General features: G+C 62.4%; 3 protein-coding genes across 5 annotated transcripts; 2 read left to right on the forward strand and 1 right to left on the reverse strand.

Moving 5' to 3' along the window:
• Positions 1–650: 650 nt before the first annotated feature.
• LOC105467898 (kringle containing transmembrane protein 2) lies at positions 651–4,979 on the forward strand. 2 transcript variants are annotated; one of them, XM_011717721.3, is made up of 9 exons: positions 651–1,175; positions 1,420–1,594; positions 2,711–2,802; positions 2,879–3,003; positions 3,195–3,348; positions 3,442–3,774; positions 3,852–3,977; positions 4,058–4,136; positions 4,342–4,979. In XM_011717721.3, the coding sequence occupies exons 1-9, from the start codon at positions 1,082–1,084 to the stop codon at positions 4,550–4,552; spliced, it is 1,389 nt and encodes a 462-aa protein (XP_011716023.1). In that variant the 5' UTR covers positions 651–1,081; the 3' UTR covers positions 4,553–4,979. The 2 variants fall into 2 exon arrangements, with proteins under 2 accessions (XP_011716023.1, XP_011716025.1); XM_011717723.3 differs by lacking the exon at positions 4,058–4,136.
• An 894-nt stretch (positions 4,980–5,873) lies between these two features.
• Positions 5,874–10,040, forward strand: LOC105467896 (progestin and adipoQ receptor family member 4). Of its 2 annotated transcripts, none has more exons than XM_011717719.3 (3): positions 5,874–6,008; positions 7,714–7,935; positions 8,071–10,040. In XM_011717719.3, exons 2-3 carry the CDS (start codon positions 7,749–7,751, stop codon positions 8,502–8,504), a joined length of 621 nt encoding a protein of 206 aa, XP_011716021.1. In that variant the 5' UTR covers positions 5,874–6,008; positions 7,714–7,748; the 3' UTR covers positions 8,505–10,040. The 2 variants fall into 2 exon arrangements, with proteins under 2 accessions (XP_011716021.1, XP_011716018.1); XM_011717716.3 differs by having other exon boundaries at positions 5,919–6,398.
• LOC105467897 (protein kinase, membrane associated tyrosine/threonine 1) lies at positions 9,333–18,488 on the reverse strand. The gene is given in 11 exon segments (XM_011717720.3): positions 9,333–9,611; positions 9,692–9,769; positions 10,540–10,630; positions 10,633–10,696; positions 10,782–10,954; positions 11,087–11,193; positions 11,862–12,355; positions 13,207–13,428; positions 13,430–13,575; positions 17,558–17,822; positions 18,284–18,488. Coding segments are annotated over 10 exon segments (1,497 nt in total). The 5' UTR covers positions 17,568–17,822; positions 18,284–18,488; the 3' UTR covers positions 9,333–9,499.
• Between the last annotated feature and the right edge of the window lie 124 nt (positions 18,489–18,612).

Here is an 18,612-nt window from a genome sequence, read left to right on the forward strand (position 1 = left end):
GGAATTTCCCCCCACGCCTGCCTGGGCCTGCTCCCCTCCCCCTTCTCCGCCAGGTGGGGGGCGCCGCTGGGGGAATTCCACTGCAGAGCGAAGGCTCGGGAGAGTCTGGGCTAGGGGTCCCAGGGAAGGGCGCGGGGGGAGGAGGGGACAGACTGGGACCTGGGGCACAGCTGCCTTTCTCCCCAGACACCAGCTGCCCCTGCCTATCCCGGACTGAGCGTCCACGACTCCCGCCTGTCTCGTGGGCGCAGGGGCGGCAGGGAGTGGCGCTTCCTCCTTCAGGCCAGCGGCATCTGGACCAGGGGCGGGAGGGGCGTGCGGATCCGAAGAAAGTGTGCGCGTGAGCACCTGGCAATGAACGAGTGAGAGTGCGAACGCGTGCGTGCACTGGAAGGAGGGCGCTTGTAACTCTGACATTCCGGGGTATCCTGGGGCGCCTGCGGCCACGGGAGGGGGTTCTGTATCTCCCATTTTAAGGGCCTTCCGTTCGCTTGCCCCACCTGTCCCCCTCCACACCCTCCCACTTGAACCCGCACCGACCTGAGGGAGAGGGGGCGGGGAGGCGCGGGACGCCTGGGGTCTGGGGAGCGGGCGTGGGAGGCGTCTGGACCTGCTGCCTCCGCTCCAGTCCTGGGCGGGGCTTCCCGGCCTCCCACGGGGGGAGGGAGAGACCCAAGGGGAGGGACCTAAGGAGGGATGCGAGGGGGGCAGGAGTCAGCGTGTTGGAGACCTGGGCGAGGGAGACGCCGAGAGCGAGGCGCAGTGAGAGGGGGCGGGTGTAGAGGCCGAGGCACCGCCCAGAGCTCCCTGAGACGGAGACTGAGAACGCCCCCGGCCAGATCCCCCCCGGAGAGACCCGGGTAGGGACAGGGGCAGAGAGACGCCTCCAGGGGCAGAGGCCCTGGGAGGCAAAGACACCAGGAGAGATTTACCCACCCCAGACCGAGAGCGCGGCTCAGAGTCGGACGAGGGCAGACTGTCAGAGGACAACGCCCCCCAGGTCTCCTGGGAGAACCCGGAGCGACCCCGGGGCAGCCCGGGCCGTGTCCGGGCGAGGGTGACCTATCCTTGGTTGGGGGCGATGGGGACACAGGACCTGCAGGGCTTCCTCTTTCTCCTCTTCCTCCCGCTGCTGCAGCCGCGTGGGGCCTCGGCTGGGAGCCTGCACAGTCCAGGTAAGTATGGGCACGGCTGACTGGCCGTGTTCACCACGCTCTCCTCGGCCTCCGCCCCCAGGGCCAGACCCCCAAGGCTGGGGAAGGGCACAGAGCAGGTGGCCGGAGCAGCTGAGCAGCCCGAGGGTTCCCGCAGGGGCTGGTGCGGGGAAGCTGGCTGGGGACGCAGGCGGGAGGTGGCGTAGGGGCGCGAGGATGCCCGGCGTGGGTCTGGACCTCCCCAGGCCCCGCCTTTGCCGTGCAGGCCTGTCCGAGTGTTTCCAGGTGAATGGGGCTGACTACCGCGGCCACCAGAACCACACTGGCCCGCGCGGGGCGGGCCGCCCGTGCCTTTTCTGGGACCAGACGCAGCAACACAGTTACAGCAGCGCCAGCGACCCCCAGGGCCGCTGGGGGCTGGGCGCGCACAACTTCTGCCGGTGAGGGGCGGGGCCTGCGCTGGGGGCGAGGCTGGGCTCGCCGTTGCGGGGATGGCCCGAGGCGGGGTCTCTGTGCGGGCGGGGTGGAGGTCTGCGGTGGACCGGCAACCCAGCTGCCCAAAGAACCTGGGGGCAGGGCCAGAACGAGGGGCGGGGCAGGGCCAGAACGAGGGGCGGGGCGAGGCGGGGGGCGCGGAACCCTGGCGAAAAAGGGGTCCTCCTCAGGTGCACAATTTCTGCAGAGCCTCATTTCAGGGCCAGGAGAGAAACGGACCGGGGCACTCAAAGGACCCGTATGGGCGGGACCTGGTCGGGGGGCGGTCCCTGGAGTGAGGGGACCGGCTCTTGTCACACAACTTATTTTGGGGTTCAGAGCCACAGCTGCAGTCTGAGGCAGGATGGACCGAGCGGGAGGAGAGCCGCAAAGCTCTTCTGCTTTTAAGTGAGGTTGGAGGCCAGGCGCGGTGGCCAAGCCTGTAATCTCAGCACTTTGGGAGGCCAAGGCGGGCGGATCATCTGAGGTCAGGAGTTTGAGACCTGCCTGGCTACCATGGTGAAACCCCATTTCTACTAAAAATACAAACAATTAGCCGGACCCGGCGGGCGCCTGTAATCCCAGCTACTCAGGAGGCTGAGGCAGGAGAATCGCTTGAACCCAGGAGGTGGAGCTTGCAGTGAGCAGAGATCACGCCACTGGACTCCAGCCTGGGTGACAGAGCAAGACTTGGTCTCAAAAAAAAAAAAAAAAAAAAAAAAAAAAAGGGGGGGTTTGAGGGATGGAAGTGGCTGAGGCCCACGCTGGGTGGGGGTGAAGACTACAGATGGCCTCAAAGTCCTCATATATGGAGTCAAGTCTAGCAACAGCTGAAGCCTAAAAACAGCTCTCAAGGCCCCTTTAATGACTTCCCGCTGTCCACTCGGAAGTCTACGGTCCAGTTCCTTCATCAGGCAGAGCTCTGCGTGGACAAAACTGGAATTTGTGGGTGGACAGCAGGGAGCACAGCCGCTTACAGGCACAGAGCCTTGAAGGCCACTTTGAGTATAGGCCACAGGGCCAGACCTGGGTTTGCTATTCTTGGGGTGGTGGGACCCCCACCACCTCCCTCCCACCCGCAGTAACCCAGACGGTGACGTGCAGCCGTGGTGCTATGTGGCTGAGACAGAGGAGGGCATCTACTGGCGCTATTGCGACATCCCCACCTGTCACAGTGAGTTGCGCAGCTGGACAGAGGTGAGAAGGAGGGTTGTTTTTGGAGTCATAGAAGTCTGACTCTCCCCCCTCAGTGCCAGGCTACCTGGGATGCTTTGTGGACTCAGGGGCACCCCCAGCCCTCAGCGGCCCCAGCGGCACCTCCACGAAGCTCACGGTCCAGGTGTGCCTTCGCTTCTGCCGCATGAAGGGGTACCAGGTACCGCTCACGGGCCCAGACCAGTGACCCCTGACCTGGACCTAAAGACCCCACTCAACTCCTATCACTCAGTTGCCAAACCCAGACACCGTTTTCTGAACCTCCAGCCCGATTCCCACCCCGACCCCAGGCCCCACCACTTCACCCCTACCCCAGCCCCTGCCCTGGGGTCACCCAGACTGTGCTCCCAGCTGGCGGGCGTGGAGGCCGGTTACGCCTGCTTCTGTGGCTCTGAAAGCGACCTGGCCCGGGGACGCCTGGCCCCCGCCACCGACTGTGATCAGATCTGTTTCGGCCACCCCGGACAGCTGTGTGGCGGAGATGGGCGGCTGGGCGTCTATGAAGGTGAGGAGTGGGCGGGGACCAGCGGGGCCTCGCAGGGCAGGGGAGCCGCCGTGTCTTGGACCTCAGGGTCCTGACTGCCGGCTCCGCCCTCAGTGTCCGTAGGCTCCTGCCAGGGGAACTGGACGGCGCCTCAGGGCGTCATCTACTCCCCGGACTTCCCAGACGAGTACGGGCCGGACCGGAACTGCAGCTGGGCCCTGGGCCCGCCGGGCGCCGCGCTGGAGCTCACCTTCCGCCTCTTCGAGCTGGCCGACCCCCGCGACCGGCTGGAGCTGCGCGACGCGGCTTCGGGCAGCCTGCTCCGCGCCTTCGATGGCGCCCGCCCACCGCCTCCCGGGCCGCTGCGCCTGGGCACTGCCGCGCTGCTGCTCACTTTCCGAAGCGACGCGCGGGGCCACGCGCAAGGCTTCGCGCTCACCTACCGCGGTGAGCCCCGGCCCGGTGCGCCCTGCCCGCTGTTCCCACCCCGTTCTCCCCACCCCGCCTCACGCCCCTCTCCGCAGGGCTGCAGGACGCCGCCGAGGACCCAGCGGCCCCCGAGGGCTCGGCCCAGACCCCCGCGGCGCCCCTCGACGGGGCCAACGTGAGCTGCAGCCCCAGGCCTGGGGCTCCGCAGGCTGCGATGGGGGGTGAGGCGGGCGCGCGGGACGGGAGGGAGTCAGGGAGCCGCCCTCTCAAGCCCATCCTCACCGCAGCCGTGTGCCCGCAGCCCGGGTCTTCTCGACGGTGACGGCTGTCTCGGTGCTGCTGCTGCTGCTCCTGGGGCTGCTGCGTCCGCTGCGCCGACGGTGCGGGGCGCTGGGGCAGGGCCTGAGGGCGGACCTGTGGTGGGGAGCTGGGGCCCCAGAAGGGAACGGAGCTAGGAAGGAACTCCTGGGTTCTTAAGGGAGCGAGGCTTTGGGTCCACACACAGGATCGCGCGCGGGATCGCAGGTAGAGCAGGACGCTGCAGCAGGATTGGTCGGGCTCGGCTGATGTCTGCTCCCTCTCTAGGAGCTGTCTGCTGGCTCCGGGAAAAGGGTCCCCGGCGCTGGGGCCTTCCAGGGGCCCCAGGAGAAGCTGGGCTGTGTGGTACCGACAGCCCCGAGGGGTGCCCCTGCCCTGCTCCCCCGGGGACCCCCAGGTTGAGGGTTCTGCTGCGGGCTACCGGCCTCTGAGTGCCTCCAGCCAGAGCTCCCTGCGCTCGCTCATCTCCGCTCTCTGACTCTGGACCCCCAGGGTCCGCTGGACTCGCCACCAGCGAGATACTGAGATGCTGTGCTGCGCCGCGCCCTACCTCGGCCTTGCGCCTGTTTAGGGGCAGCTCGGCCTGTGGTCATCTTGGGGAGACCAGAAGTCGGACAGGAAACATCTGGTGCTATTATCTGGGACTTGCCCTTACCGTGGGGGTCCAGATGGTCCAGACCAAAGGGCAAGAGAAATCCAGTCCCCTCTCCATGGACCTTTATGTGGGGGTGGTCTCTGGTTTTAGAGGTCTTTGAACCCCTCTGGGGGTGATCTTAGACTGCTGTCCTCAGTGAGAGGTCACAGGTCAATAAAAACGGTCAAAAAGACCCCCACAGACTTTGAATAAAGGATCTACTTTGGTCCGGGCCTCGAAAGTTCTTCCGCGGTGGGAGGAGCATGTTAATGACCATATAGGCGCCGAGGGTTGCATGTGTCCATGCAAATGAAGGGCGTTGCACGCAGACTTTGGTGGAGCTGCCTAGAATGCAGAGAAGGACCCGGAACGCAGACAGATGGGTGGGTGGGTGGAGTCCTGTAGAAGGCGGGGGCTTAAGAGGAGGAGGATCGTGGGCAGCGTTATGCTGAAGAAGGGGTGCCTTCCTGGTCCCTGCTCAGGGTGGACGGGGCGGAGGCCAACTTTGCTTCCTTGGCCTCCAACCTTACATCTTTTCTGTTTCCTGTCTGTCCTGGGCAGGGCCCCGCAAGGATGCGCCTTGTGGGCGATAACTGGGAGCGAGTTGGGCTGAGCCCACGCTCCGAGAAGCCTGGCGCGAAGGGCAGGGCCTCTCAGGACAGCTGCGGGCGCGTGAGGCACGCCTTCACAGGCCTGGGTACCGTGGAGCGCCTTGCTGCACTCCGGAGGAGTCCGGCCGGCGGAAAGATCACTCTGGAGTGGGGGCGCACCGAATCTAGGCCGGACCCGTCCGGCAGCACCTTGGACAGAGCCCGGTCTGCAGGGTGGGGCTGGGTGGCGGGACTGTGCCCTCGAGGGTGGGTGCCCAAAGGTGCGGAGACCTGGGTGTCAGGCGGAAAGCCCGGATGCACAGCTCTGAGGGACACGAGGTGCCAGGGTCATTCTAGCGGAGCTCGCAGGACCCGGAACGTCGGGTCGCAAGCCCCCAGCCACCCCATGCAAATGAGACTGGGATCGCGCATCCTATGCTAGGAGGCGAGGCCTGGGCGGCCTCGGGGCGGAGCCTCCCCGCCGGCCGCGCCCATTGGCTCTCGCTGCGCCGACGTCAGGAGCCCAGCGCGCGAAACGCTGGCCTGCCGGCGGGGACTATGAGCCTGGGCGGAGCCTGGCGTCCCCTCCCGCGTCCGGCCGCGCCCGTCCTCCCGGCTGCAGAGAGACTACCGGCCACCGCTGCCGCCGCGAGCAGTCCCTGCGGCGCGACCGCCTCGGCGAAGCCGACCGCAGTGAGCTCAGGCGTCCGGTGCGTCCCCAGCCTCCACCCCGGCGCGGGGGCGTCGGACTCGCGCGTGCGCAGCGCGGGAGGGGCGCGGGCTGGGACCCCCTAGCCAGCGCGTGCGCCGATCGAGCGCAGGGCGGCGGGTGGGCGCCGGGCGCCTGGCAGTGATGGGCCTCCCCACGCTGCGGCCCCACTGAGGCGGCGGCTCGGGGACAGGAGCAGTACGGGCTGCCCGCGTGGTACGGACCATGGCGTTCCTGGCCGGGCCGCGCCTGCTGGACTGGGCCAGCTCGCCGCCGCACCTGCAGTTCAATAAGTTCGTGCTGACCGGGTACCGGCCCGCCAGCAGTGGCTCAGGTTGCCTGCGCAGCCTCTTCTACCTGCACAACGAACTGGGCAACATCTACACGCACGGTGAGCCGCGTCCCGCAACGCGCTTCCCACACCCGTGGCCGCCCTCCCCGCGTTGGGCCGGGGGCTTTGAGGCGAGGAGGGCCCCAGCGCCCAAGTCCTGGGCTGCCCCGGCCCTGGCACGGCCAGTAGCCGCGGTGACAAAGCTGCCATTGTCCCGGGCCGCGCTGCCAGCTTCCGCTTTCCCGGCGGTGGGGGCCGGGTCAGGAGAGCGAAGCAGAGTGGGGTCTGAGCCTGCTTAATCCCTCTGAGCCCCAGGGGTAGGGAGCCTGGTGTCCAGCCTCTGTAATCCCAGCGCCCTGGGCACCGTCTCCGCCAGCACCCAGCCGGGAGATGGTGTTGACTGCGGTGAAGAGGGCCCAGGAGGAGCCTCCCAGTGCAGCCGTCCTGACGCCCCCGCCCCAAGCAGCTCTGTCGTGGGGCTCCGCCTGGTGGCGGCTCCTTCTTCCCCCAACAGGCGCCCGGCCCCTCCTCCGCGCCCCGCGGAGCTCTGCTGACACAGCCCTGCCCGTCCTTGAGCTGCCCCAGGCAGGCAAGGGACCCTGAGCGGCCGGGCCTGGCCTGGGTGCCTTCCCCGAGTTTTTGCCAGGCCACATCCCACAAGAGTGGGCAGCCTTCGGAGCCCCATTTGGCCCCCGGGAGGCCAGTGCTAGAGGCCGGCGGGGAGGGGTGGAGAACTCCCAGAAAGGGCTAGGCTGGAATGAAACTCCCCGGGGAGAGGCCTGGGGAGATGGGACGAGCCCCTCACAGCCCCCTTCCCTTCATTCTGGACTTGTCTTCCCCTGCCTGGTCTCACCCCTTTTTGGAAGATAAAAAGGCCCAGTGCCTCTATTTGTCTGGACACTTATGAAGAGGGGAGGACTTGGGTTGGGAAGAGCAAGCTAAGTGGCCCTGGGCTGGCATCACTGCTCATGTGTCCTCTTCACAACTCAGCTTGAGGTTTCACTGCCTTAGGCTTCTCCTTTGACCTCCTGCTTGTGTGGGGAGAGCAGTGTGAGGGTGGGAGGGCGCAGGCTTGTCCTCTGCCATTGCTTACTTGCTGGGCTCACCTGGGGCCTGTTGCTCAGCCCCTCCAAGTCTGTTTCATCACCTGCAAAGTGGGGATCATGATCTCTACTTCCCAGACCATCCTGAGCCATAATAAGTAACCAGTGCCAAAAGCCGTTTGCCCAGGGCCTGCCTCCGGCCAAGGCCAGGCGACCAGCTGGATGACAGCATTACCTGGACCTGTCTTGCTCTGCCCTGTGTTGTGTCTGGACTGTGGTCCCCTTGAGGATGTGACTGAAGCTATCTGGTAGATGACTGTCTCCCTCCCTAGGGTTGGCCCTGCTGGGCTTCCTGGTGTTGGTGCCAATGACCATGCCCTGGGGTCAGCTGGGCAAGGATGGCTGGCTGGGAGGCACACACTGCGTGGCCTGCCTGGCACCCCCCGCAGGCTCCGTGCTCTATCACCTCTTTATGTGCCACCAAGGGGGCAGCACTGTGTACGCCCGGCTCCTCGCCCTGGACATGTGTGGGGTCTGCCTTGTCAACACCCTTGGTGAGTCAGGGTCCGAGGGATGGGAGCTGGAGCCCCTGGTGGGGGAGGCATGGGACACGCATACAAGCCATGGGTAGGGAAGGGCGGGCGGACCCTCACACTGACGTGCCCTCTCCTGTTCTCTCCTCTGTGCAGGGGCCCTGCCCATCATCCACTGCACCCTGGCCTGCAGGCCCTGGCTGCGCCCGGCTGCCCTGGTGGGCTACACCGTGTTGTCGGGTGTGGCCGGCTGGCGTGCCCTCACCGCCCCCTCCACTAGTGCTCGGCTCCGGGCATTTGGTTGGCAGGCTGCTGCCCGCCTGCTGGTATTTGGGGCCCGGGGAGTGGGGCTGGGCTCAGGGGCTCCAGGCTCCCTGCCTTGCTACCTTCGCATGGACGCACTGGCGCTGCTTGGGGGGCTGGTGAACGTAGCCCGCCTGCCCGAGCGCTGGGGACCCGGCCGCTTCGACTACTGGGGCAATTCCCACCAGATCATGCACCTGCTGAGCGTGGGCTCCATCCTGCAGCTGCATGCCGGCGTTGTGCCCGACCTACTCTGGGCTGCCCACCACGCCTGTCCCCGGGACTGAGCTGCCATGCCAGCCTGCCCAAAGCAGCCACCAGGTGTTCTTCCCAACTTGTCTGCAAGAGGTTGGCTCCCTGGATGCTTCCAGCTCACGAGACGTCTCAGCAGGAGCCCTGTTCACCCGTTCTTCCCTGTGGACTGACCTCTTCTGCCCATGCCGTGGCACTCCAACTTCCTTCCCTGCCTTTTCCCTCCAAGCTCCTGTTTTACTGTGTCAGCTGGAAGGAAATCTTTCCCTCTTGGGACCTCTTTACCCTCTGTGACCTGTGGGGTTGGACCAGAGGGACTCTGGGGTCATGTCTTGCTCTGAGAGTTCAAGTCCTGCCAGGCCGCCAGCCCGGAGCCCTCACCCCATCCTCCTCCTCCCACTAGGCCTCTGGCCAGCCCTTTGGGCCCAGGCTTCCTGACCTCCATCTTTCTGCCCTGCATACCAGCCCTCCCAGCAGCCACAAGCTTGCCTGCCCTGGCTCCCTCCGCCCAGAGACTATGGAGTAAGGCATTCAGGGCAAAAGGACCAAGGGGGCGTGGACCCTTCTTGTACCAGCTGGCCACGGGCACAAGGGCTGCCGCTGCTGCTTCTAGGAAACTGGCACATGGAGCTCAGTGGCCTCGGATCCTGGGACCTCTGGGCCGTGCCTGCCCTCCACCTTGAGTGCCATACTCCAACAGCTCCAGGTGCCCACCAGGGATGTGCCTGCTCAGGAAACCTCTTTGTTCCACACAGCATGGGGCTTCAGCTGCTGGCCCAAGGCTAGGAGTGCTGGGTTCTACAGCAGGGCTCAGCCTCAGGGGCCTAAGACCCTGGATGACATCAATAAGGGGACAGGAAGGGCCATGTTGCCACATGAGCAAGCTTGGGTGCTCCCAAGGCTCAAATACTTTTTATTGGACATGGCCAGGCAGCGAAGACCATGGGAGTTCCCGAGGGGCCCCAGCTTTCAAGGGCGGTGGGAGGGGCACAGGATAAAAGGTTAAAAGTGCAGAGGCAGAGCCTGGGGCTCAGGTAGGGTCTAGGGTGTCCTCAAACAGGCTGAGGAGGTTCCGAGGCTCAAAGGAGGGGAAGGAGCCCCGAGGAGGCTCTGAGTCGATGTCACTTAGGTCCAGGGCATCCCTGGGAGTAGGGAGGAGAGAGTAGTGACACTCAGGATCCAAAAGCCAGCCCTGTCCACCCGAGCCCATGGATCTGCTTACCTGGGCGTGCACCTGCTCCGGGGGGTGGAGGTGCTCCCCACAGTCCGGGCCAGGACAGCCTCAGGGGAGAGTGAGGGCCTGCAGGAGGGCGGGCAAGACAAACAGGGTGTCCAGGGCTAGGGAGTACGGGATGAAACCAGCTCCGTCCCTACAAAGGCTACAGGCTCCCGCCTGACAAACAGGCAGGGACCACAGTCAGGGACAATAAAAACTTGGTGCACTCTGAAAGCAGCACTTGGACAGCCTTCAAAGTCCTTCCATCTGGCTGCACTCCAAGGCCCCCTCTGTCCTTTTCAGAACACATGGACTTGACTGAGGCAGATCTGAAGTAAACTTTTAGTGAATGTAAGCCTTCTGGAACTTCTTGTTCGCTATCAAGTGCCCCCGAGGGAGGAGGTGATGTTTGTCAGGAAGGGGCTAACCGGAGTCCCCAAGAGCTGCCTGCCCCAAGTGTGTGGTTTCCTAATTACAGCCTCTCACTCAGCTACCACGCCCCAGGGACCAAGGACTTGTTCCCGGGGCAGTGCTCCCCAGACTCTAGAGGCTTTCTCTTCCCAGAGAAGGGACAATGTTTTGTCCCTGGGCACTGGCAGCCTCCACTGGTGTCGGGGATGCACGGCCGGCCACTCCCTGGGTGCCTGTGCCCTAATGTAAAGCCATGCCCTGAGCAGCCAGTCCACATGCCCAGCTGCATTAAGCCCGGCCGCACCCCACCAGTCTTGGTTCCCTTCCCCAGGGTGTGATGGGGGCCAGGTTTGTGGGAGTGGTCCCCATTCACAAATCTCCATGGAGCCCCAGTGATATCCCCACCTTCCTCCCAGCCCCCCATACCCTGCACTCAAACCCACCCTAAGCTGTCGTCATCCCAGTTACTGGAGAGACTGCTGTCCAGGAGCAAGCTGCAGGGTGGTGAGCCAGGCGGGGTGGCTGGCGGGCCTGGGGCTGTAGCCAGCTGGCAGGGTGAGCCAGCCCATGCCAGAGCCAGCAGAGCAGGGCAAGCAGGGCCTGTGGGGGAGAGAAGCTCAGGATGTGGGCAGGCAGACCCTGGGGCTGGGGGCAGGGCAGGCAGCCGCCACTGTCAGGAGCTTACCTGCCACAGGGCCCACCCTCGGCTCAGGGCCTCCGCTGCCATGCACCACAGCACACCCCAGGCCCGCGGCTGCCTCAACATAGGCAGTGCCAGCAGGGCCTCGGCTGTGGCCCGCAGCTTGGGGTCCGGCTCCAGCATCATGACAAGGACAGAACGCAGCTCGGAAGACAGACCTGCCCATGAGGAAGGACCACATCAGGGTCCCAGAATGCCGACTGCACCCTAAGCCCAGCAGTGCCTCCATGGCTAGCCACTGTCTCCCCAGGAGCCCATGGCAGCACCCCCTCCCGCCCTCACCCACTCACCGGCAGTGAACTCAGGGGGCAGGTAGCCCTGGCGCAGCTGCTGCCAGCCCTCCCCACCATGGGGCAGCTCCATGTTGCATGCCACTTCCAGGATGGTGAGGCCCAGACTGGCAGGGACAGGATGGGGACAGAAGGGGGCAGGGTTGGCCCTGGGACACAGACCCAGTCCCGGGCTGCCTCTTGCAGGTGGGTGGGAGAGGGATGCTGCCTTCCTTCATCAGTCGGGGAAGGGCGGGAAGCAGGGGGAAGGGAGGCCCCAGCAGGGCTGATCATGAACCCTGGGCAGGATGGGGATATCATGGAATATGGGCCCTGTGCCCAGAGAACCCACATGCCACAGTGGTGAGTCCGCCCAGTGCCCTGATGGACAGACACCAGTTACTGCTGACAGGTATGACCATCCTGATGATCAGGGCAGTGGTTACCAGTGTGGACCCTGGAACCCAGTGCCTGGGGCCAGTCTCAGCTGCGCCACCTGCTAGCAGTGGGTTCCAGCAAAGCCCTTAACCTGGCTGTAAATGGAGTGACAATTGTTTCTCCCATAGAGCTGTGAGGAGGCGGCAGGTTACACAAAGTGGCTCTGGAGGGTTCGAGGCTCACAGGCAGCCTGACCAGAGAGCCTCTCCACTGGAGGGCAGGGACAGTGTCTCAGCCTCGTGGCTCTGAGGCCGGGTGTCCTGGGCTAGGGTGGAGCTTCCCTCCTGAGGAACAGAGCTTCCGTCCCAGGAAGGGCCTCCCACAGCCTGCCAAACACCTGGCATGCCCTGGTCCCCACCTGAACACATCCGCTGCTGTCCCATAGGAGCCCTGCAGCAGCTCAGGGGCCATGTAGCGGGGGTCTCCCTCCTGGACCTCGCCAGCTCCTGCTGTACCCAGCTCCACCAGCAATCCGAAGTCACCCAGCTTGCAGCGGCCCCGGGGCCCCAGGAAGATGTTGGCAGGCTTGACATCAAGGTGCACCAGGCCCTGGCCATGCAGGTGGGCCAGGGCAAGCAGCATATCTCGCAGGTAGCCCCAGACCTGGGCCTCAGGCAGGCTGGCGCCCCAGGCCTCACAGTGCTGCTGCAGGCTGGGCCCGCACAGCTCCGTCTGCAGGTACAGGATGCCGCCCTCCTCCCAGGCCTGCTCCAGCCTCACGCAGCATGGGTGCTGCCCCACCTTCTCGTGGCTGCCCACCTCGGCCAGCTTGCGGGCCCGGTCCTTGGGGCCCCGGAATGGTGACATGGAACGCTTTACCGCATAAAGCCGCCCGTCCTCCTTGGAGCGCACCTGGAAGGGAGGTGGTACCCACACGCAGGGTGGGGGTGAGCCACAAGTGGCACAATCAGGTAGGGGGACAACCTGACAGATCCCATTAAGGGTTCACACACGGGGGACAGTGGTATAGCTGGTATCTGTCTTAGACCCCTGCCCAGGGCAACAGCAAAACCAGACAAACCTCCATCCCTGAGGCTGGGTCTGTGGAGACCCAGCGATGGAGGAGCCAGGGCCGACCTGCACTGACCCCAGGGGACCTCCTGGATGTGTCAGAAGGTAGAAAAAGCAGCTGCAGAACAACACAGGCAGCACAGGCTGTGATGTGAAAAGTGGGCTCCCCTGTGAGAAAGCTGACCTGGGGGCCAATGTTGTTTGTACTTTTTAACAAAATTGTCTTCATATAGGACTCGTACAAGGGAAAACTATTCTTTAAAAGAAAATATAAATGACTGGAAACTGTGTCTAAGAAAAACAAGGTGGCAGGCAGGGGGTAGCTCAGAGCCTGCCAGCCTGGGGAGGGCTGGCCAGGCACTGCACTCAGGGCCGGTGCCAGGGGCCAGGCAGACTCGCCAAGGACCCTGCACAGCTGGCGCCAGGGCCTGAGGAGATGGCACAGGGGCTGCCACAGCACGTGCCAGGTTCTGGACAAGGGGCCAGTGTGCACAGAGCAGCCCCTGGAGGGGCCAGCATTGGGGGTGATGGGAGCAGCCAAGTCAAATGTGGAGGGAGCCTGTGAGCCCAGTAGGGACAGGATGTAGGGAACGGAAGGGGATCAGGCTGCCCAGGACCCTGTCCCACCACAGGAGGGGCAGAGACACAAAGGAGGTCCTCTAGATGGGCCTGGAAGGTGTTCCCTCACTCACCTTGAAGACCTCTCCGTAGGAGCCGTGGCCCAGGCGGCTGAGCCTCTGGAAGCTCTGCTGGAAGAAGGACTCTGGCCGGCTTGGGTCATACCCAGGGCTCTGCAGAGTCTCTGAGACCTTGCCCCGGAATGACACCCGCCGGGGCTGCAGCTGGTGCCAGCCTGGGGTCCGAGGAGGGAAGAGGCGGCTGATGGGGATGCTGCCCTTGGCAGGGGGCGGGGGGTGGGAGGCTCCGGCTGAGCCCCCTGGGTCTCTTGAGGGAGAATCCAGGTTCTGCGTGGCGGAAGTAGGCCGGGACTGGGATGGGGGTGCCACTCAGGGGTGGTGGGGTGCCCTCCGTGGGCATGGGCATGGCCAGTGCAGGAGGCCCTGGGGGCAGAGACAGAGGCTGAGTACACGGCAGTGTGTCCACTCTGATACCACCTGACCCTGTGGTCCCAAAGAGGCCACAGAAGAGAGCTGTCTACACCACACACTTACTCTACTTCAAACGGCCATGGGGGCAATACGCACCTACCAAGAAAAGGCAGAGGACAGACTCACACTCACCTGCCCACTGGGCTGTTGTATTTTAGAGACGATAGAAACATAAGAGGAAAACCATGGGGCCCGTGTTCTTGAGGGTCTTGCGGTCGGGTAGAGGTTAAGACCAAGGCAGTTTGGGGTCAGACGGGCTGCGCCTGCATCCCTGCCCTTGTCTTGGTCAGCTCTTTGACCCTAGACTACACAACTTCTTCCAAGACCACACGGGCCCACGATCCCTTATCTCCAGTTCCAAAGTGAAAACCCAGAATCCCTCAAGTATCTTTCTTTTTCATATCTGTCATGCCAAAACCCAGCTAGTGGTGTCCACTTCCAGAATGGCAGTGTGCACAGCCCCATGGACGCCTCCCCCAGGGAAACAGCACAACTGGTGACGATTATTCAAAAGCAAGCACTGAAAGCCTCTGGGCATGGTGCCCAGGGCACACAGCAAACAAAGGTTTACACAAGAAAACCTGCCAAGGCCTGGGAATAACAGCAAGCCTATTGGTACCTGAGCCATGACACTCCTGCCCTGCCACCTCCAGCACCCCTCTCCCCCCGCCTAGCACTGTGGGCAGGTGTGGCCAAGAAGAAGGGCTCCCTCTCCCCCAGCTCCCTGTCAAGGGTTAGGGTGTTTGCCCAGGAGGGCCAGGTTCTCAGCACTTCTCAACCCTCCAAGCTCCACGTGGCAGAGGCTAAATTCCAGCTGAGTGTGGCAGACAGGCCGGGGGCTCCCTTCTTCCACCTGCCCCCACACACAGAATAGAAGCTGTATCTCAGGCCTGGCAGGCTGGGAACGTGGAGGCCCAGCTCATTTGTAGGAAGGAGGTTCCACACTGGGAGAGGGAAACCAAGAAGGCCAGAGGCTCCTGCATGACCCAGCGACCTGCTCCTAAAGCAACAGCAGCGCTCAGAGAGGTACACTGCTGTCCTGCCCCCAGTTTCACAGCACGGCTCAGACAGAGATTTAGCCTAAGGGTAAACATAGGTCATAAACAGAGTTCTAGGCCGGGCATGGTGGCTCATGCCTGTAATCCCAGCACTTTGGGAGGCCGAGGCAGGTGGATGGCTTGAGGTCAGGAGTTCAAGACCACCCTGCCCAACATGGTGAAACTCCGTCTCTACTAAAAATGCAAAAATTAGCTGGGCATGGTGGCGTGCGCCTATAATCCCAGCTACTCGGCAGGCTGAGGCAGGAGAATTGCTTGAACCTGGTAGGCAGAGGTTGCAGTGGGCCAAGATCGTACCATTGCACTTCAGGCTGGGTGACAGAGCCAGACTCCGTCTCAAAAAACAAAAAAAAAACCACACACCAAAAAAACAGAGTTCTCCCCACCCACCACCCCCCTGAAAATTGGCTTGATTTGAAACAGTGCATAGGGAAGTTCAAGTTTAAAGGGGCTGTCAAAATCAGTGGAGGTTTTGGTGGTGAGCTGTTAAGAGACTGGTACCTGTATTAGGGCAACCAGCTGAACCATAAGCCAGCTGGTTTACCACAGAGAAGTGGGGAAAGAGATAGGTAGAAAAAGTCTGCCTGCAGTCAGAACAAACCTCACTGACCTCAAAAGCCACCCTGTCAAAGGAGCTCAAAATTAATTGGATCTGGCCGGGCACAGTGGCTCATGCCTGTAATCCCAGCACTTTAGGAGGCTGAGGTGAGTAGATCACTTGAGGTCAGGAGTTCAAGACCAGCCTGACCAACATGGTGAAACCCCATCTCTACTAAAATACAAAAATTAGCCAGGTGTGGTGGTGCATGCCTGTAGTCCCATCTACTCGAGAGGCTGAGGCAGGGGAATTGCTGGAACCTGGGAGGGAAAGATTACAGTGAGCCGAGATCCTGCTGCTGCACTCCAGCCTGGGCAACAGAGCGAGACTCTGTCTCAAAACAACACAAAAAAAAATTTAATTGGATGAGCCTGTGGAACAATTTATGCCCCAAGGTATTGTTTGTTTGCTTGTTTTTGAGACAGGGTCTCACTCTGTTGCCCAGGCTGGAGTGCAGTGGTATGATCTCGGCTCACTGCAGCCTCCAACTCCCAGGTTCAAGTAATTCTCTTGTCTCAGCCTCCTGAGTAGCTGGGAATGCAGGCATGTGCCAACACACTAGGATAATTTTTATATTTTTAGTAGAGATGTGGTTTCACTGTGTTGGTGAGGCTGGTGCACCAAAGTATTATAAAAAACAATAGAGCAGCCTGGCATGGTGGCTCACACCTGTAATCCCAGCACTTTGGGAGGCCGAGGCAGGTGGATCACAAGGTCAGGAATTCAAGACCAGCCTGGCCAAGATGGTGAAACCCCATTTCTACTAAAAAATACAAAAAAAAAAAAAAAAGTTAGCTGGGCGTGGTGGCGGGTGCCTGTAATCCCAGCTACTCGGGAGGCTGAGGCAAAGAATTGCTAATTGCTTGAATCCGGCAGGTGGAGGTTGCAGTGAGCGGAGATCATGCCACTGCACTCCAGCCTGGGCAACACAGTGAGACTCCGTCTCAAAACAAACAAACAAACAAACAAAAAACAATAGAGCAACAAACTGGTCACTGGTGGAGCCTAATAGTTGGGTGTGATTGGGGGAAAAAAATAGAGTGGGCACTCCTAAAACCACGCTTGTCCCAGGGTGGCTGTGCACATGCCCATGGCTGCATCCTCAGGGGAGTGGCATGAGAGGCCTCACATTGCAGGGTACATAGACTGCAATACAATAGTCCAGCCAGTCACCAACAAATAAACGATCACAGACCCTGGAGGAGGGTGGAGAGCCAGTATGCACAGTTACTACAACATATTACCAAAAATGTCCAGTTTTCACCAATAAACTACAAGATATACAGACACAAGAGGGTATGACCCATACACACGAAAGAACAAAACAGGCAACAGAAACTGCCCCAATGTCACTTTTTTTTTCTTGAGACAGGGTCACACTATATCACCCAGGCTGGAGTGCAGTGGTAGGATCTCAGCTTACTGCAACCTCTGCCTCCCAGGCTCAAGGGATCCTCCCACTTTTGCCTCCTGAGTAGCTAGGACTACAGCCTTGCACCATCATACCTGACTAATTTTTGTATATCATGTAGAGACGGGGTTTCACCGTGTTGCCCAGGCTGGTCTCAAACTCCTGGACTTGAGCGAACTGCCCACCTCAACCTCCCAAAGTGCTGGGATTACAGGGGTGAGCCACCACATCCGGCCTCCAGATGTCAGATTTAACAAAGACTTCAAAGCAGGCTGGGAGCGATGGCTCACGCCTGTAATCCCAGCACTTTGGGAGGCCGAGGCAGGTGGATGACCTGAGGTCAAGAGTTCGAGACCAGCCTGGCCAATACGGTGAAACCCCATCTCTACTACAAATACAAAAATTAGCCGGGCGTGCTGGTGCATGCCTGTAATCCCAGCTACTCAGGAGGCTAAAGCAGGAGAATTGCTTGAACCCAGGAGGCAGAGGTTGCAGTGAGCCAAGATTGTGTCACTGCACTCCAGCCTGGGCAACAGAGTGAAACTCCATCACAAAAAAAAATATATAATAATAATAATAAATAAAAATCTAAAAAGAGCAGTCTCCAGTATCTGAGGGAGTAGAGAGGGAAGGGGAGGGATGCTACCTGGGCCTGGCTGGCAGGCTGCCCTCCATCTTGCGGAGACTCTTCCTCTGATTCTAATTACCTCAGAGTCCCAGACCAGGGTTTCTCCAAGTCAGGAGCCACCGTATTGGGATCTTCGAGGTCACTGGTCACAAACACAGCCTCCAGGCCCAACCCTGGCACCCTCGGGGACCTGGACCTGTGCATCTTAACCCAGTTCTCCCACCATCCCTATGACTTACGTTCTAGCATGACTGGCCTGGCCCAACAGCCTCAGTGGTGGGATGCGGGAGGTAGGAGCAGGGGCTCCCACGTGAATCCAGGGTGTCCCTGAGCTAAGGCCAGGCAGGGGTGACCTCCGCAGCTTCCAGGGCCCTGGGCGATTGGGCCGTCTCGCCTCACCCTCTCACCAGGCCCAACACATCTGCGGGCCACCCTTCCGGGTAGACTGTAAGTTCCTTCCAGGCAGGGCCGCGGCTGAGTTCACTCCGTGGGTGTGGGGAAACCCTGGCAAACAGAGCAGTGGATGGGCTGTCACGGGAAGGGGCTGTCACCAAGGAAGAGGGGCTGTTGCAGGAGAAGAGGGGCTGTCACTGGGGGAGGGCCTGTCACCAGGGAGGGGCTGTCACTGGGGGAAGGCGTGTCACCGGGGGAGGGGCTGTCTTTGGGGGAGGGGCTGTCACGGGGGAAGGGCCGTCACGGTGAGCGCGGTGGCGCGGGGTTGATGGACAGCAGGCGGGGTCTCCGGGAGGGACGCGTAGGGCGGGGCCGCCGCTGGGAAAGGGCTCGGGGCAAGGGAACCAGGAATTGGGGAGGACGAGAGGCAGGGGCTGGCGGGGGCGGGCCTGAGGGGATGCGGGCGGGCCGCCCGGGAGGCCTGAGGGGCAGGGGTGACGCCGACCGGGCGAGGCGGAGGGGAGCGGCGAGGTGGCCACGCCGAGGCCCCTCATGGCGGGGTCTGGACTTACCTGGGGCGGCTGGGCGGGGCGCGGGTCCGCGAGGGCCCAGATTCCGGGTCCGCGGAGGCCACGGGAGCCCTCGGGTGGCCCAGCGGGCCGGAGTCTGCCGTCGACTGCTCCGGACGCCCGGGCGGAGGACACCCCTGAGGGGGAACGGCCCGTGAACGCGCGCGGAGCCGCTCGCGCCAAAAATTCCAAACCGGCCTCGAGGCCCCTCCCCCTCCCCTGTGCAGCCCGTCAGGGGTGCCCAGGCTCCGGGGCTCCTCCCCTCGTGCTGCGTGCGCGCCGCCGCCCCGCCCCGCCGCTCACTGCGCAGGCGCACAGGGTCCTCTGCGCTG

This window comes from Macaca nemestrina, chromosome 18, assembly GCF_043159975.1.
Source record: "Macaca nemestrina isolate mMacNem1 chromosome 18, mMacNem.hap1, whole genome shotgun sequence".
Taxonomy (NCBI): Eukaryota; Metazoa; Chordata; class Mammalia; order Primates; family Cercopithecidae; genus Macaca; species Macaca nemestrina.

Excerpts from the sequence above, each read along its gene's own strand:
- LOC105467898 (XM_011717721.3), top strand. The coding sequence starts at position 1,082 with ATGGGGACACAGGACCTGCAGGGCTTCCTCTTTCTCCTCTTCCTCCCG. Across the intron at positions 1,176-1,419 it reads TGGGAGCCTGCACAGTCCAG|GCCTGTCCGAGTGTTTCCAG; the intron begins GTAAGTATGGGC and ends TTTGCCGTGCAG. Across the intron at positions 1,595-2,710 it reads GGCGCGCACAACTTCTGCCG|TAACCCAGACGGTGACGTGC; the intron begins GTGAGGGGCGGG and ends TCCCACCCGCAG.
- LOC105467896 (XM_011717716.3), top strand. The coding sequence starts at position 6,233 with ATGGCGTTCCTGGCCGGGCCGCGCCTGCTGGACTGGGCCAGCTCGCCG. Across the intron at positions 6,399-7,713 it reads GGGCAACATCTACACGCACG|GGTTGGCCCTGCTGGGCTTC; the intron begins GTGAGCCGCGTC and ends CTCCCTCCCTAG. Across the intron at positions 7,936-8,070 it reads CTGCCTTGTCAACACCCTTG|GGGCCCTGCCCATCATCCAC; the intron begins GTGAGTCAGGGT and ends TCCTCTGTGCAG.